Here is a 16,544-nt window from a genome sequence, read left to right as displayed (position 1 = left end):
CTAAAAGTAATTGGTACAGTTAGGACTGCATGAAGATATTATTTAGAAATATTTGCACATAGTGCTTTCATACAACCACAGAAAAATAAAGGGAATAATCTTTTAACCCTATGCTAATATTATATAGGAAAGCTGACTCTGGCACAGAGCCCAAGAGAAGATAGGAATTAATGCACACATATCACTGGACAGTTATATAAACCATCCACACAGAAATTCAGTTCTGTTTTAACACAGTTTTAATGTGAATGTTGGAGAGGTTACCACTTCAAACAAACACCCTGTTGTTGCACCTTACTAGAACACTGCCTGCTTTCCTGCTCTCCCTCTTTTTATTCTTTCTTGTACGCTCACAATTTCATGATCATGTAAAACATTTCCCTTATCATTCTGCTAATGCTCTATCAAATTCCACGTTTAACAATCTACTGAATATGTTAAAAGATAAGCTTTCTTCTCAGTCATCTGGGAAAAGTAAATTGAAATATAGGGAAATCAGAAGTAAAATGACTGTGTTTACTGCTAGAGTAGCTAATATGTGTGTAGGCTCTTCAAGGCTGCATCTACTGAACTGTAATGTCATCTTTATAAACAGTATACTTTCACATGCCCAGAGCTATATTTAAGTGCTTGAAAATTTAAATAAGTGAATATTCATTTGCCTGGCAATGTTGAAAATCGTAATATTTTGAGGATTAACACCTAGACTATGTTCTTCTCTGTCAACTGAAAGATCTTTTCAATATAATTTTATTAAATGCTTTTAGAGTTGATAAAATAGCAAATAATGTTTTCACAATCACTCTAATTATTTAAATGTATAAAAATCAGCACAGCACCTAAGCATTATTCAAAATTCAGTAAAGGAATCTACATTTTATCACATCAAATTAATGAGAGAAGAAGATGGATGAAAAGGTGACTTTCAGAGGAGTATTTCAGCACACTCTATAGGAGCTTTGCTATACAAAATACCTTCAGATAAATCACTTCTAATAAGCTTTCAGTCTAGAGGATCTGGAGTCATTACATGGAAACTGTAAAAGGGATGTTTCAGCCTGTAAGCGTCACAGACTCGATTCGTGTGTTTTTCTAATATTACTTCGTGCACTAGGGGGAGCTGCTGCAACTCTTTATCACTATAGAAACCCAAAGAATATATAGCACGTAATGGAAATAAAGCATGAGGGAGATTTCAGAAAAAAGATATATTCTTCAGCCAATAGCAAGAATGATTGTATGAATCTGCACAACTTAATCTGCTTATATATTCTGTGTTCAGTATTGTTTCCTCAGTACAAAGGAGATGAAGCAGCACTTTCCCCCTTTCAGAATGCATGCTTTCAATGAAGAAGGCACAAATTTATGTAGCTTTTAAACAATTATAGAAATTAAGTTGCACAAAAAAAAAAAAGCTAGCATAGTTTTTCAGGTGAGATGTCGTTTTAATTGAGTGTATCACAGGAAAAATAGATGTGAGGAGGTAATCAAAGTCTGTACCATAATAAACACAAAGAACTGAAGTCCGTACCATAACAAGCACAGATAAGAGGACTTCATTAACACTGCTCAGTCAGCCTCCATTCTCGAAATTCTCTGCTTTTGAGTACTTAATTTTTCAGCCTTCCTTTCAAGCAGAATTTTTTTGGGTGTAGTTTCTTGAGGATGTGGGGGTTCTTTTAGCAAACTGAACTATGGAGATTCCATTACAGAAAATAATATAAAACTTCAGCTTGGATCATTAGCAGGGTTGACTTTTTGACTATCAACTACTTGAATAAATAGAATAATTGTTATTAATCACAGATTTCTATTCTTTCTGTGGATCATTCCTATGCTCTTTTAGGCATGGCATCCACAGTTTGCAAAGGAGTTTAAGACATTTATTGATAGCAGAAAAAAGCATTCAGCACCACACTCTGTAGGAGAGTAGAGATTCGTGCTCTCGATGGGTCTGTCCTCTGTTCTTAGTCACATTCATTCCTCTGTGTCTACAACTCATTTCTGCACTGTCCTCTTTAAAACTACCATATATGTCCTGTCTCCAATGAAGAATGGGCTATTTCTTTACTCATTTCTTACCTGGGCACAAGTAGACGGTGCAAAAGCACAGGGGAGACAACAGTGATTTTTAGTCAGTGTCCGGCTTTATAATAATCAAAATGTTGCTTGAGAAACTACAATGTGTGATTGCGAGAAAACCCATACTGCTAAGCATCAACACGGGAATGCCCAAGCAGCCCAAGATCAAAGATGAACAGTATGGAAATTCTGCATACACAACATGCACAGCCTGTGCGCACAAGCTTGCAGTTCAACTGTAATGAGCCTCTAGTAAGCGAGTTTCCACTGAGATTTTTCAAGGCTTGACAATATGGTTTCTTTCATAGGGGGTTGTAAATGGCACTCCCTACTGCCAGAACAAGCCTCAAATGTCGAGCTCCTACTCCAAAGGACAGGATTGATAGTGTGTCACTGGGAAAAGCTATTTAAAACGTGCTATGTATTTTCCCCCAATCTCAATGTCAGAGAGGTTTGATCCATTTCAATTTAGAAATCACCCAGAAACATACTCTCAGCATGGCAAATTCAGCTAAACAGTGAAAAAGTGGCCAAACTGTAAGAACAGGATCTTGCAGTGGGAAGCACCATGCAACCCCACTGCCAGCTCTGCTGGTAATATATGGAAACAGAAACCACTACCTATTCTGTCTGCATGCTGGAACCCGACCTCCCTGGAGTTCTAAGTACTCTTCTGTATCTTTTCCAAAAATGTATTTGAAATTATTATTGATTTTGTAATTTTGGCTTTAGGTTTATATTCGTCTCACAGATCTAGCTATATCCAACTCTACCCCATGAGGATTTTTGAAAACTAGAACTAGAGAGACCGGTACATGTATTAGATTGACTAGTTAAAAAGACCAAAGCTGTCTTATTTTCCCTTATGTAAGACAGCTTTAAATTGACTTTGCTCCCATTCCCCAAAACATAACTGAGAACAGTAGCATACTCTGTCTCAGTATTTTATGCTCAATTTAACTGCTATATTGCATTAAATGATGTGCAATAATGTAACCCTAAATGCAAATGAATTCGTGTTTGTTAAAAAAAAAATCTCTTTGCTGCCTTCTCTAAATAGAATTTTTTTTATAGATTTTAATGAACTAGGAAAACCAAACACCCCCATATGGTGAGAAAATTTCAAGGCATGTATTAAAAGAAAAATCTTAGGTTACTCATCAAAAACTAATAGATGTGACAGGAGAAAAAAATTAAGCTATGAAGATGAAACTCAAATAATTAGCAAAGATGGAAAATCATCTATTATAGTGCTTGTAAAAGACTCAGACTAAAAGAGAAAAACATGCATTTCATATTTCAATAGTGGAATATATTAAATTTCATTTGAAGCAAATTATCTATAAACTTCCCTAGAAATTTAAAACAACACATACACCCCCTGAAATAAATGCATCATCGCAATCAGAATTACTTAAGACATTATATCATAGAATCATACCATAGAATGGTCTGAGTTGGAAGGGACCTAAAGGACCATCCAGTTCCAACCCCCCTGCCATGGGCAGGGACACCTTCCACCAGACCAGGCTGCTCACAGCCCCGTCCAACCTGGCCTTGAGCCCTGCCAGGGAGGGGAGCAAAATACATAACATCTACAAACACAGGGCTGTTTTCTGGTACCCTGTTATTTTGTATTTCAAACAGCTGGCAACAGTTCAGGGAATTTGGCCCTGCAATCCCAGTATCTCCCTGATCATTCAAAACTGACTGCAGGGCATGAAGATGGACATGTTGTGTAAGCACTGTAACAGTTATACAGTTTAAAATTGCGGGAATGAAGGTTGCATGAAGTAAACAAAATATTCAGGTGTTTATCTCTGCTGCATTTACCTTTCACTTAACAGAATTAAATGAACCGTGGCCATATGTCAAGAACACAGAACTAAGATTCATGAACCATTTCTATGCTGTTGTAGGTCCTTCTGCTGCATTTGTCATGGGACTACTTGAGCTCATCCAGGATAAAACAAGGTGACAAGCATCTGTCACATACTTACTCTCTCAGCTTCTCTCCACAGTAACGTGTACAGTGAGGGCTGGAGAAGGATGCCTGCTTTATATATGTGTCTTGGAAAGGAAGTTAATATGATTTGCAAAGGACCTTATTCCTGTAAAAGTCACTGAACAGTCTGAGCCTGCCTCAGCCAAGTTGCCTCCTACTCTGGTGAACATTACTTTGTGCAGGAAGAGTCCTGTTGTGCTAGAAAAGCCCAGCTATTGGCAGCAGCATTAATCACTAAATATTGCTCAGTTTCTAAAATACTTTGTGCCTGAAAGTGTATACCACCCTTAGATGAGCTTACTGCTCATCACTAGGTGGATATCAGCTTCTAGGAAAGACAGATGTTTTTACCTTGTTGCTTCTCTTACCTCTATCTGTTCCAGAAAATACAACATCATCTTTTAGCTTGGATTCTATGCCTGGTTTCACCGAGAGGTTAAGTAAGACCCCTGATCTGACTTAATCCAAACTGTAGCATTGTAATGCCAACATCTTAGAGAAGCACAGAAGCTTAACTCATAACTGTTTGTAAAGTGCTTACAGAATGAAAGGTGCTATCTAAGTAGCTAAGAATTATTACTCAGTGCACAAAAAAATATTTATTTTCCAACAGGATAAGGCTGTGTCGGGAAGTGGTATAGCATTAGTGAGTAAGACTCCAGAAAAAGGAACTGCATACCGTTACATTTATACATTCAAGAAAGGCTGAATGTGACAATTAAGAAAGGTCAGTACCTTTGAGGAAGCAGGACAGACAGACAGGGCGAGGTGGAAGTAGTTATTTTCGCATTAAGAAAACACACTAATATATTCATTGTCTTTATCTGCTGTCAAAAGATGGGTTTTGTGTAACAAAACTACCTTTAACCTTTTAAAGACATCACAGAAATGCATCCAATTAAACTCCTATGTCCAGAAAGAAGGCAACCTAGCATCTGTTTATTACTAGCTACTTTTCTACTCCTGCCACAAAAAAACCTCTAAAAGTTATTAATCTTTACATCAATGCCTGATAATATTTCTTCCCACTATTATAACTACTTTAAACTCAGCATAGAGATATTCATGACTTCTTTGATGTGGGTCCTCATCTGGTGATACTGAAGGCACAGAACTGTTTTACAAAGGGGAACTGGGATGTAAAGTGTTCTCTGAACACAGGAAAAAATTCCCTGTGAGCAAAGGGCCAGAACAATGCCTGTGCATCAGTTAAGACTCAGTTAAGCCTCAAAATAGGATTTAATTTTTAATTTTATGATCCACTGGCTATGCACTGGTCTTGTAACAGTGCTGCTTTACTTCTTTACCCTCAGCACCTTCCTGACAAAGACAGGACAATCAGATTGTAACATCAACTTTGACAGCGGTACACTCTCTAATAATGCTGATCCTGAACCAGCTGCTTTTTCTAGTTATATGATACAACGTCTCAAGCATCCTTATAATTCGTATACTACACTCACATGCATCAACCACATGCTTTGCATTTGCACCTGGTTCCTTTCAATTTAATGCTGTAGTTTTGAATTTTTCATTATCAAATTCCTCCCCCTCCAATCAAAAAGCAATGACAAAACTAGGTGTGATTTACCTTATTACAATTTTTAGAAACTTGACAAAGAGCACTGCTTGACATACCATCCTTATCTGGCATTCCTAAAAAAAGAATACATAAAATAAATACATGCTGTACATTATTTAAGTAATAGTGGAGATATTTATCAACAGAATAGGGAATTGGATGATTCAATACTTTGATAACATACACATTAATCTATGATCTTTTAAGAGAAAAACAGTTTATTCAGACAGAAGTTTTCTCTTCTGAACACAAAAAAAGACAAAAAGCTAACTTGTGTAAATACTATAAGCAGCTTGCTCAACAGAGTAGTTTCTCACAATTTAGTATTTTAAGTATGTATACAGGAATTCTTTGTATTTTTTCATTTAAATTTTCATTTGAATTTTAGTACCTGGAAGTCAAATGTGACTTGAATTAGCATTGCTATGCTATGTCATGCTATGCTATTGTTTCACAAATAGAACAGAATGAACATGTAACATACGGGACAAAATCTGCAGATGGAATTTTTAGCCATCAGATATTGTCCTGGTTGGCATCTAAATAATCCTCTGGCAACTAAATAAACTACCTTGATTTACAGAATAATGAGTTCCAAAGGCTGTCCTTGGCTTCATGTCTACAGCACTATTTAACAGCTCAACAAGTTCTCATGAGGCAAAGACATACCCAAACTTATTTAGCTATGTAACTCAGGTCAGCCAGCAGCATGGTTACTGCAGGCTGTCTGCCCAAGCGCTAACCTAGGTTCCCATGCAGGTTGTGTAGCCCATCCTAACTAAAAAACTCAGCCAGTTTGTTTTATTTATTTTACTAGCTCATGGCTGTGTTCCATGGAATTCATGTAACACCTATAGCCAGTTAAATGTTAGGTGACATCATACAGTATGCTTTAGTCAACAGGCCTGGCTCATAGTGCAGATTTGTGTACAGCTCTGTGTACACTTGTATACAGCTGGGAATGCAGACAGGCAAGTTCCAAAGTGTCTCCTACTATATGCAGTATTAATACAGTTGTAATACTGAATTGAATTTAACATTTAAATTCTAACACCCAAAACCAGAGGACTTTCATCTTCCCCTTTCTTCTCTTAGTTCTCTAACATCTGATGTCTATTCTCTCATACTCACTGTCATTGTTGGAGCCAGTTTCCATAACACCATAAGGAGGAGTGAGAAGTCCAGACATATGCTGTCGATATTTCTGAAAGACAGAGATGGTGCAACCAGTTAGATACAGATGTGTAAAGCCATTCAATGGATGATGTGGTATTTACAGTTGTGTGTCTGCTGCCTTGTGCTTCACAGGCACACATGCAATATCAGGCAGTCAGACATGTCTTTATTCTTAATGCTACAAGGCCTGCTTTCTTGACTGGAGCATACTGCCTTTATTTTATCAAAAGTGCTAAAACAGTTCCCTCCATCTTCCCCAAAGCAGGACTTTGAAGGTTCTAATAAATCAATATTGTACTCAGTTGCGTGATTTCCCATAAATGCTGATTTCAAGCTCATTTGAAATTATACTACTCAGCTGAACTCAAGCTAGAAGGCTACTTTATTGTAGGGATGGAGACAAGGTTGTTAGCTAAGGATTCATGAGAATCATGTACCACTACAATTTTGGTGTCAGATTTGAAATATACATGATTTAGTGCGAAAATTTAATTTAAGTAAACATTTAATTCCAACACAGTAAGTTTGGTTTTCATAACTACAAGGTTATGAATCACATAAACCCAGCGCCTCATGTTATGTACACACACACACACAAACTGTATTATCAGATGAAACTTGTAACTATAAAAATAATGTCCCTTGTACCACTGTAAACTACATAATTGTAACTGATGTCAGTAACTGTTATTTTTCTTCAGAATGCTGGTGACATGATCAATAAGGTTCAAAACTCTGTCTAGGGCTTATGAAATTCACATGAGCTAAAAAATAACACTAAAGGATAAAAATGTCCTTTTATCAAATACAAATCATTCAATGAATAAGTGACACATTTTTGTGTTCAATCATACTATATTACTGTCATGCTTATGGGTAAACAATTACAATTCCCTTTTGGAACTGTCAGAAAACAACCTTGTGCAACAGGGATGCTGATGATCAGCGTAAATAAAATGTGTCATGCAGTCCTTAGGGTGTGCAGTGAGCTGAACATGAACAATCAAGCAGCTGAAATTCATGTAGGTATCAACTGAGCAGACTTAATAATTGAGAAAGAAAATTTCCCTCATAGTACAATTTTAATTCAAAAGTTTTATCCTTTTCTCTATGGAGCTGTTTGGATGTATTCACCTTTAAAATGTTGCCTGCTAGATGTCAATAGATGCTTGAATTATCCTTTAAACATTTATTCTTCCTGGAAATGGATATGAAAATATAAATTCTAACACTAAAGACTAAATGTCTTGCATCCTAAATAATAACAAAAGCTACAAAAACTACACTAATCTTAATAGTACAATCCTGTGTTTAGACAAGCTATTAAATCCTAAAGATTAGTAACATATTATTTAAATCTCACCCATAATCCAGCCGAAAACTCGTAGGAGCAAAACTATGTTATATCCCTGGTCAGTCACACAAAATAAAAGCTACTTCACTTGAGGATAAAACTATTTTCTATCCCAAACCGTTTAGTTTCTAATACTCTGCATCCAGTCCTATGCCTGGAATTTAGCGAGAGGAAGAATGTGAGAAATAATTATTTTCTCAGCTCAACTAGTAAATCACACACATAAACCAAGAGAAAAACTCATTTTGGTTGTCCAAATGAAAAAAAAAGAAAGCATGTCACAAGGGGCTGAAATAACATTTTGTTCTACCTTCTACTGAATTTGTTCTTGAAAGGTGATTTAGAAATGGAAAATTTAAATGTTTCATTTGGGTTATGATAAAATCAAACTTTTTAGGTTTTTTTTCTTTTGTTCTTCCTCTCCATTCAGATGATATTTGTATCTTTGTTCTGTTTTTTTCCAAAATAGCATTTTTCCAGAAATACATTAGTGCACATTTAATCCACCTTGATAAGGAACTTGAATTGTAGGAAGACAGTCATTTTCTCTTTTATTTCCTGTATCACGTCCACAGCCATCATACACTGCATGGCAGTTTTACCTTCTCATTAATTTTCTAATATTTTTCCTGATTATTCTTCTCATGAAATGAAACACAGAACACAAATATTTTCCAAAAGATTTGGGGGCCTAGCTTAATAAAAGTACCTACAAGTAGAATAAGACAAAATTGCAGGCATCTAGTCCCATTCAGCCCCACCTCACACTCAGGATGCCAAAACCCACCAGGAGCAAAAGCACAGACTGCCAAGGGCTTCAACTCTGTCATCCTCCATGTGAAGGTGCCACCCTGCTATGGGGTAAGTCTATTTATGAGTCTGATACAGCAAGCCCAGTGAGCAGTGTTGCCTGTGAAGGAGTTCAGACAGCATTACTAGAAGAGGCACTAATTCAAGACATGTTCTTAGAAAGCCCAGTTGATCAGACTCCTCCAGGGCACCTCTGCATAAATGAACTAACTTCTAGATCTGGGTGTCTGGAGGGAAGGCCGATAGGACTGCCTACACATGGTCTCCCAAGAAGGTACCTCAGTGGGGTGCGGGCTGACACAGAAAGTGTAATTTATACCCAGAATTGTCTCACTTCATCAGCCAAACTAAATATCAAGGGACACTTATTTGTCAAGAAGTCAGGGAAACACTTCTGGGAAACCTAAGTATGCAAAGAAAGATGTAAGTAACTGCATAAAGATTCACAGTATCAGATGGAATAATGAAGTTCCGGGCATGAGATCTCTGAAAGCTGAGATAATGAGGAAAACACAGTACTGACTGTGAGACTTATCTTGTTACCGTAATGTCTGTACATGAGAAGAAAATGCAGTAAGTGAAATTGTACTGGTAGGTGGCATTTAAAATCATCCTGAAGATTAACAGACTAAATATTTACAAAAGGCTTTTGAAAAAGTATTACACTGGTGGTATGAACTCTTGAAAGGCTTTCCTTATGAAAGACAGCAACAGTTATCAAATCATCATAAGCTTGTTTATTACCAGAAGTCTTCAAGTTCTGTAAATCCAACATGACAGCAGGTTTTAAAACTACACTCAGTGACCTATTCACTCTGTCTTTAGATTTCTACCAATTTATAAACTCTATCATACAACAGCTTAAAGACCAGACACTTCCTGCATCTAATCTGACAGCATGAGTAATAAAGACAGTATTTTTAATTCCAGTTACTGACTGCCTTATATTCATGCAGTGGTGAAAATTAACACGACCTTTTCAGCCACTGCTGTAGCCTAAAGCACAGAAGAGTGCTGACAAGGAACAGTTGGGGATGGGAGAAAAGGAAGAAAGAGAATCACACACTTGCCTTACTGGGGAGGTGCTGTGGGTGAATTTTCATACTAGCAGTTTTTAAGGCCTCTTATTGTCAGGCTTTTCCGCGTGTCCCTTCACATGCTCTTATTTAGACTTTATTTGGAGTTAGCCGCACTTAGTCTCAAAGGGTTTTGTTACTACAATAGATTTTACTCTACTCCGTGAACACAGTTTGGTATAGTTTTATATGCTAATGTTTGGAAAGGCAATTACTCTAATTATGATGCAATCTATTTCTAAATTATTTACATTTTTTTCTAGCATACATAAGATATCTAAAATATGTCTTTTTAGTTAGTCCCTTCTCTTCTGCTGCAAGTATTGAAGAGCTAATACCTGTTTAAAGGGAAAGATGGAACAAAAAAAGAGATCTATACAATACAAACATTCCAAAACAAGCTAGGTAGATGTGAAGAAAATAGATGAGCCTTTGTTTTCCATGTGCGTTGCACAGCAGAACCACAGCACTCTAATGAGGAAGGCTCACGACTGGTCAAGGGAAGACCTCCTGGATATAAATCTTTGAACAGAGGTTCCACACCAGATACTCCGCCATGTGCAGCAGTTCTCCAGTCAGCAAAGAGTATGTGATGGGCTGTGTAATAAGAAGCCGGGTAGGGATGGTTTGTAGCACTAGGGAGTCAAGTCAGGCTTCTGATGCTTCCCCATGTCAAGGTGAACCTACATGTGGCCGTATACTACAAAGTGAGTGTCCTGTAACATTGGAGGTTTTGTAGACCACAACAGGTGCTTGGTTGAATACATGATCTCTCTGTTTCTTCTTCTCCTTCTACCCAACTCACACTCTCAAGCCACAGTGTCACTTTTGTCCAGATGCACTTCTGCTGCCTAACCCCAGAGGAGCCTGCATTACTTGCAAACGTGGGAGCAACACAAAACAATTCATTTCGGTTGTAGAAAACCTAGGCCAAACATCAAGGTGCCCTTTCCACACACATTTTTCAAAACTTTGTGTAACTATTTTATTAGATACTGTTATTTTCACTATTACCTGACTTCTGCAACCCTCCTACACTAGCTGTCCATATGCCTGCAATGCTTTCTCTTGGGGAATATATGCTGTAGCTTGAAAATGTAGTCCAGCCTCTCTATTTTCTTTTGACAATAAATAATTGATCACTGATGCTCTCAGTACAACTCTGTTCGTCCTCTAAGTTGGCTGCACCAGTCATACCACTTTGGCAACGAACCACCTCCCTTGTGAGCATTACTCACAAGGGCGTGCCACTCCCACAGTGCATTGTTTCTTTTGCTCTTTCCTCCAGAACAATGAGAGGTGTGAAAGAGCCCCTGCAGATCTCCAGACCCTCTTTTCACCCACCAAACCAAGCAGTGGTTGCTGTCTCAAAGTCTAGATCTTTGCCTTTAGATTTGATGCTCCAAATACTGCTCTTCACTGAATTAACTGACAGGTGAAATCTCAGGTCTTCCACCTGCTATCCATTAGTGTTTTCCAATAAAAAGTGCCTAATGTTCTTACAGAATTTAACCAAAAAAAAAAAACAACCCAAATCTGGTAATCATATTCATAGTTGCTTTCTACCCAAATCTTGTTACAAAGGGGAAATCAAACAACACAATTGCTATTGCCCGATAGTATATGCTGAGAACCACGGAAGACTGGCATAATTCTGATTTCAGATACTGCCTTCTTAGTACATTTACAAATTAGTATGCCTATTTCTTCTAAGCAAGCTCAAACAGAAAATTGCCATACATTTCAGGTCAATGTCACAAAAAGGACCTGACCCACAGCTGTTTAATGTTGGATAGTAAATCATTGCTTGAAGCTGGTGCTTCACTTAGAACACCAAATATCCTGCTTATTACTAAATACTTGCCTTTGTCATTCACAGTATATATTCACTGTCACTCACAGAATAGGTAAGAGAACAGAATTAAGGTATTTCTAAAGGAAAGGATAAAGACAAATCAGGAAAAAAACCCAATGCTACAACAGTAAAAACATATCTTTATGTATTGTGGAAATATAGAAAATAAACCATGTGAAGATCTTACCACAACTTACTGAACAGAGACTGTTTTGTATACATCAGTCTATCAAGTCATTAAAATGAGATAGACAAGGCCTGAAATAGCAGAAGTGAAGTACCATTTAGACATATTTAGATAAAATAAATACAGGAAATGCCTGTACTGAAATTGCTGAATCCTGATCCCAGAATTAGTACAGTTTATATAATAGCAGATGAATCTGCATCTTTTCCATTTATTTACCTATTTATCATCTTCTGAATGTTTCTGGCTCTAATCAACTATGCTTTAGATTTTATTTGATCTCTTTGTTTTGCAGGCATATATTTTTCTGTCACATTCCTACTTAAATCAATTTATCATGCTTGAAAAGCTCTGCATGCAGAATTTGCTTGATCACAGAATCCCCTTGAGTTTTATTCGAAAGGAAAAATTCACCCAGCCCCCTGAACCCATGCCAAATAGCAGACTTGGCTACCAGATAGAAACCCGAAGATAAGACTGCACTGCAAAAAATCAAATCCAAGGAAATTAGAGCATGAGCAGTGATTAAACAAATTACACAGCCTATTCTGCTTCATCTAATTTAAATATAGAAATGACATCATGCAGCCCTCCAATTCCGTCTCCTAGAGGAATACACTCAGGAAATGCAGTTGGGTGGAGACAGGGACTTGGTTGGGAGGGGTGGGAAAGAATGCATATACTTAAAAGAGGACAAAGAAAATATATAAAGAAGAACAAACAGTCCATTTTAGTTATGTGTTTTCTTTTACTACACTCATGTAACCTTAGAATAGATAATGTATTTACAGGAAAAAATATAACAATTTAACCACCTTTAACATGAGGTTCAGGTTTTCATAAGTGGCTGAGAAAGAGCATTATGCAATTCCATATTTACTTTTTCACAGTGATATCTGTGTTGAATTTGTTCACTTTAAAATCAGATGATGATGACTGTCAGTGGCAGTGCTTCAAACTTAATACAAGATCAGAAAATAAAGCTGTGCTCTCCTTTCTTCCCCTTTCATTATCACTTGTAGGAAAGAGGCAGCAAATCACACCTTAGCTGGAATTTTCTGAATGATTCAAGTGGCAGAACAGAACTTCACTCCTCTTCAAACTGTTCTGTGACACTAGCAATTGTAAACATGCATCTTTATTAGCAAAGCCAGCGGATATGTTTGAAAACAGAGAGCAGAACTACTAAGAAAAAGGTACCATTTTTTCTTACCTCTACAGCCAACCTTTGAAAATATATTAACAGCACTTATACCAAAGTCTGGCATAATCTCATGGGTCATGCACAAGGGAAGCCTCTTCCAAGAACAATTTCCTGAAGTTCTGGGCACAAAATGCTTCCTTTTACCCTTAGGCAGCCACCTATTTTCAGATACGCTATATTAATGAGGGGAGAAGCAAAGATGCACTCTTTCAGGTGAGCTCAGTCTGGGTGTGCTATGCAAGAAGACCGTATACAAGGAAGATCAGAGACAGGCAATATGAGACTCACAAATACAGGATGAGGCTGGCTTTGTTCAGCTCCTCACCTGGGCACCTACAGGCTGCCTCCTACACTATTTTTTCCATATGGTGTGTCTCCTTGAACTGATCTTTAGAATACTTCTGGAGCAGAGCTTCAACTGAGACAAAAGGCCATACCAGGAAGACACTAATGCTTGTAAAGTGCTTTGACGGAATGGTAAAATCTGTAATTGCAGTAACACACGTTTTGTTTCTGATCACATAACTTAACCTGCAGAGCAAACAAAAAGCAAGGACCATGTGTGCTAGAGAAGTCAAAAGTCAGCAAGAGCCTCTAAGCCATGTTGTTGTTCCATCCTGATATTGCCACCTTGCAAATAGAAGAAGGCCTGATACACATGACCAACATATCTTTACATGAATGTTATGAAAAAGGCTTCATCTGAAGAAATATATGTGGAGCTAGGTATAGAAACCTCCCAGTGCAGGCTGTGCAGTGCTTAAGTCCTAAAAATAGGGTTTAAGTGCAACTTGAATAACACATTAGCCTTATGTTGACACTGCTTGCAGCAGTGGCTTTATCCATTGTTCATAAACAGCTCCTTTTCTTCCTTCCCCTTATATTTTTTTACAAGGAGATGTGAAACAAAGAAACGCAAAACAACGAGCCTACCTGTAACACTGCTTTCCATATTTACAATGTCTAAGCATAGAACTGTGTTGGTCTAGAAACTTGTTCTCATCTGGAAGGAAATTCTATGTTAAATATTAATTCCTCTACAATCAATATAAACCTCTTAAGGAGTTCAGTGGGGTCAGTCTAATGCCATGTTTTTGCTTCTCACAGAAACAAGAGCATATCAACTTCCCATACTCTTCTAATAGTAAAGGCTTAATTTTCATGGATAACTCCTCAAAGTGATTGTTTCTACTCAATTGTTCCTAACAATAATTAGGATGTTTCATGAGTGTAAATAAGTAACATACACGGGAGTTTTCCTTATAACATTAGCCTTTCTTCGGTGCTTTTTAAATATTATTTTGATTACAGTGTGAGCTGCTTTAAAAGCAGCTTGTGCAGTTCACTCAGTAACACTGCTGTGAAATCAAAACAGCAAGTACAATACAAAATAAGAGGGGAAAACATAGAAACAAACTAAGTAATTATAATTCAGGAAGTATGATTAAACATACTCTATTCCTAGTACATGAAAAAGAACATATTCTGACACAGAAAATCACTCATAGTCACACTGATATCACTTAACAAGACCGTAAAATACCTGGGCCTCCAACTCAGCCAGCAGTCAGTGCAATGGTACCGCTGGAATTACCTGGCCAGAATAAATCACTCACGGTTCCAGCTGCTCAAATCCAGAGTCCCTTTCATGTACAGTGTAGTACAATAACTGCTGCCTGCGGTACTTCCGCACTGGAGTTCACAATAATATTTCAGCTGTTTTGTAACGGTTTAATTATACTGCCTTACATCCATGTGCACATTCTAACATCTCTTGGCTCTCGTGTTTGAAGCTCTCTATAAAGCCCTGTGAAACTCAGCCTCTTTTGATAGACCTGTACAACAGCATCTCATCTGCAGATATCAAAATGTATTGAATGGGAATGACTGACTTTTATCAAACTGAAACGCAACATTAATAACAGAGATTCAGCTGTACCATGACATAGGGATTAGGTAAACTGCATTAACAACCTGCAGTGCAACAGCCTAATTTGGATGGGGCAGTTTTCAAGGTTTTTCCCTCTGACTGGAGTCAGTCCAAGTGACTTCCTCAAACCAAAGACATTTTATTTACCTGCCAGTCCCTCACCAAGACTAAAAAAGCATGCTCACCAAATGCTGTTCTTCAATTCTAACCCAGAGTCTTGCTGTGACTGTTTCTCACACAATCCTTTCCCTAGGCAAAAAGTAAAGTAACATTATTCATTTCACCTCAGCCCTAGAAACATTTTCAAACCTCATCACGAGAGGGAATAGTGAAGAATGGAGGCATGCAGGGATGGAAAAAAAGGAAGAAAGTCCCAGCCGAAGTTAAACATTAGAAAAGAAAGAAATGTTAACAAGAAATCCTTAAATCTGGCTGTTGTTGAGAGTTTAGGTTTAAAGATTCCGCAGATCAAGATGAACTGTGGATAAGACAACATCAGGTTTCTTCCAGTTTTCCAATCGCAAGCTTAACCTCTATTTTCCATGGTGAAGCATTGTTTGCATATGTTATTTTTTAATCTTGTGGCACCGGCATGTCAATTATAAGAAAAATTAGAAGAAAACAGGATAGAAAATGTGAGTTTTAAAGGATTAAAATAGTATAAACCAAGCAGAGTACAAACTGCACGGAGGTTCTGAGGAGTGATTTGTTTATAGAAATTACAGAGCATTCTCCCAGATTAATTCAACTGGGTAAAAATAATCCAAACCGCTTTGGTTACCATTCAAAAATTACCCAAATTGTGTTTTTTTCCAACTGAGCTGAGTATCAACCATGTAGCCTAGATTGACTAGGCTGACACTCCAGTATGGGCAGGAATTTTGTATTAAAAAGCCTTTGTTTTCTATTTATTTCATTTTTTGAATGGGAAATTCTTTCACAGTACAATATATAATCACAAAAAACAGTCACCTTGATTTTCATTCCTCATTACCAACCTTCATTCTCACTACGATCATGTTATCTATCATCAAGATTAAACAGCATTTGAGATATGCAGCTGGGCACAGTAATGAAGATGCACTGTAGATTTTCTTAAGTGCAAAAAATAGTAGAGATGTTAAGGCTGAACCTATACATGACCAAGAGAGAAAAACGAAATAAGAGGAAATGAAAATAAACTGAGACAACTCACAAGACAATGAAGTGCAAAGTACTAAATTAAAGTGAACAAATAATCTTTCCAGAAAGAGAAAGAAAGGTGGAAGGAGAAGAGTATAATA

At 37.3% G+C, this 16,544-nt stretch overlaps 1 protein-coding gene across 4 annotated transcripts in view; it reads right to left on the bottom strand.

Moving 5' to 3' along the window:
- RAPGEF4 (Rap guanine nucleotide exchange factor 4) overlaps nucleotides 1–16,544 on the bottom strand; it is a 156,157-nt gene that overhangs the window by 74,474 nt on the left and 65,139 nt on the right. For all 4 annotated transcript variants that reach the window (XM_032989700.2, XM_032989701.2, XM_032989704.2 and 1 more), the window contains 2 exons: nucleotides 6,801–6,873; nucleotides 5,679–5,743 (listed from right to left, as the gene is read on the bottom strand). In XM_032989700.2, the coding sequence (XP_032845591.1) occupies nucleotides 5,679–5,743; nucleotides 6,801–6,873 (138 nt within the window). The remainder of the gene's footprint in view (nucleotides 1–5,678; nucleotides 5,744–6,800; nucleotides 6,874–16,544) is intronic.

The sequence above is a fragment of the Tyto alba genome, unplaced genomic scaffold (assembly GCF_018691265.1).
Source record: "Tyto alba isolate M040663 unplaced genomic scaffold, T.alba_DEE_v4.0 Super-Scaffold_7, whole genome shotgun sequence".
Lineage (NCBI taxonomy): Eukaryota > Metazoa > Chordata > Aves > Strigiformes > Tytonidae > Tyto > Tyto alba.
This window is presented reverse-complemented; position numbering and strand designations above follow the sequence as displayed.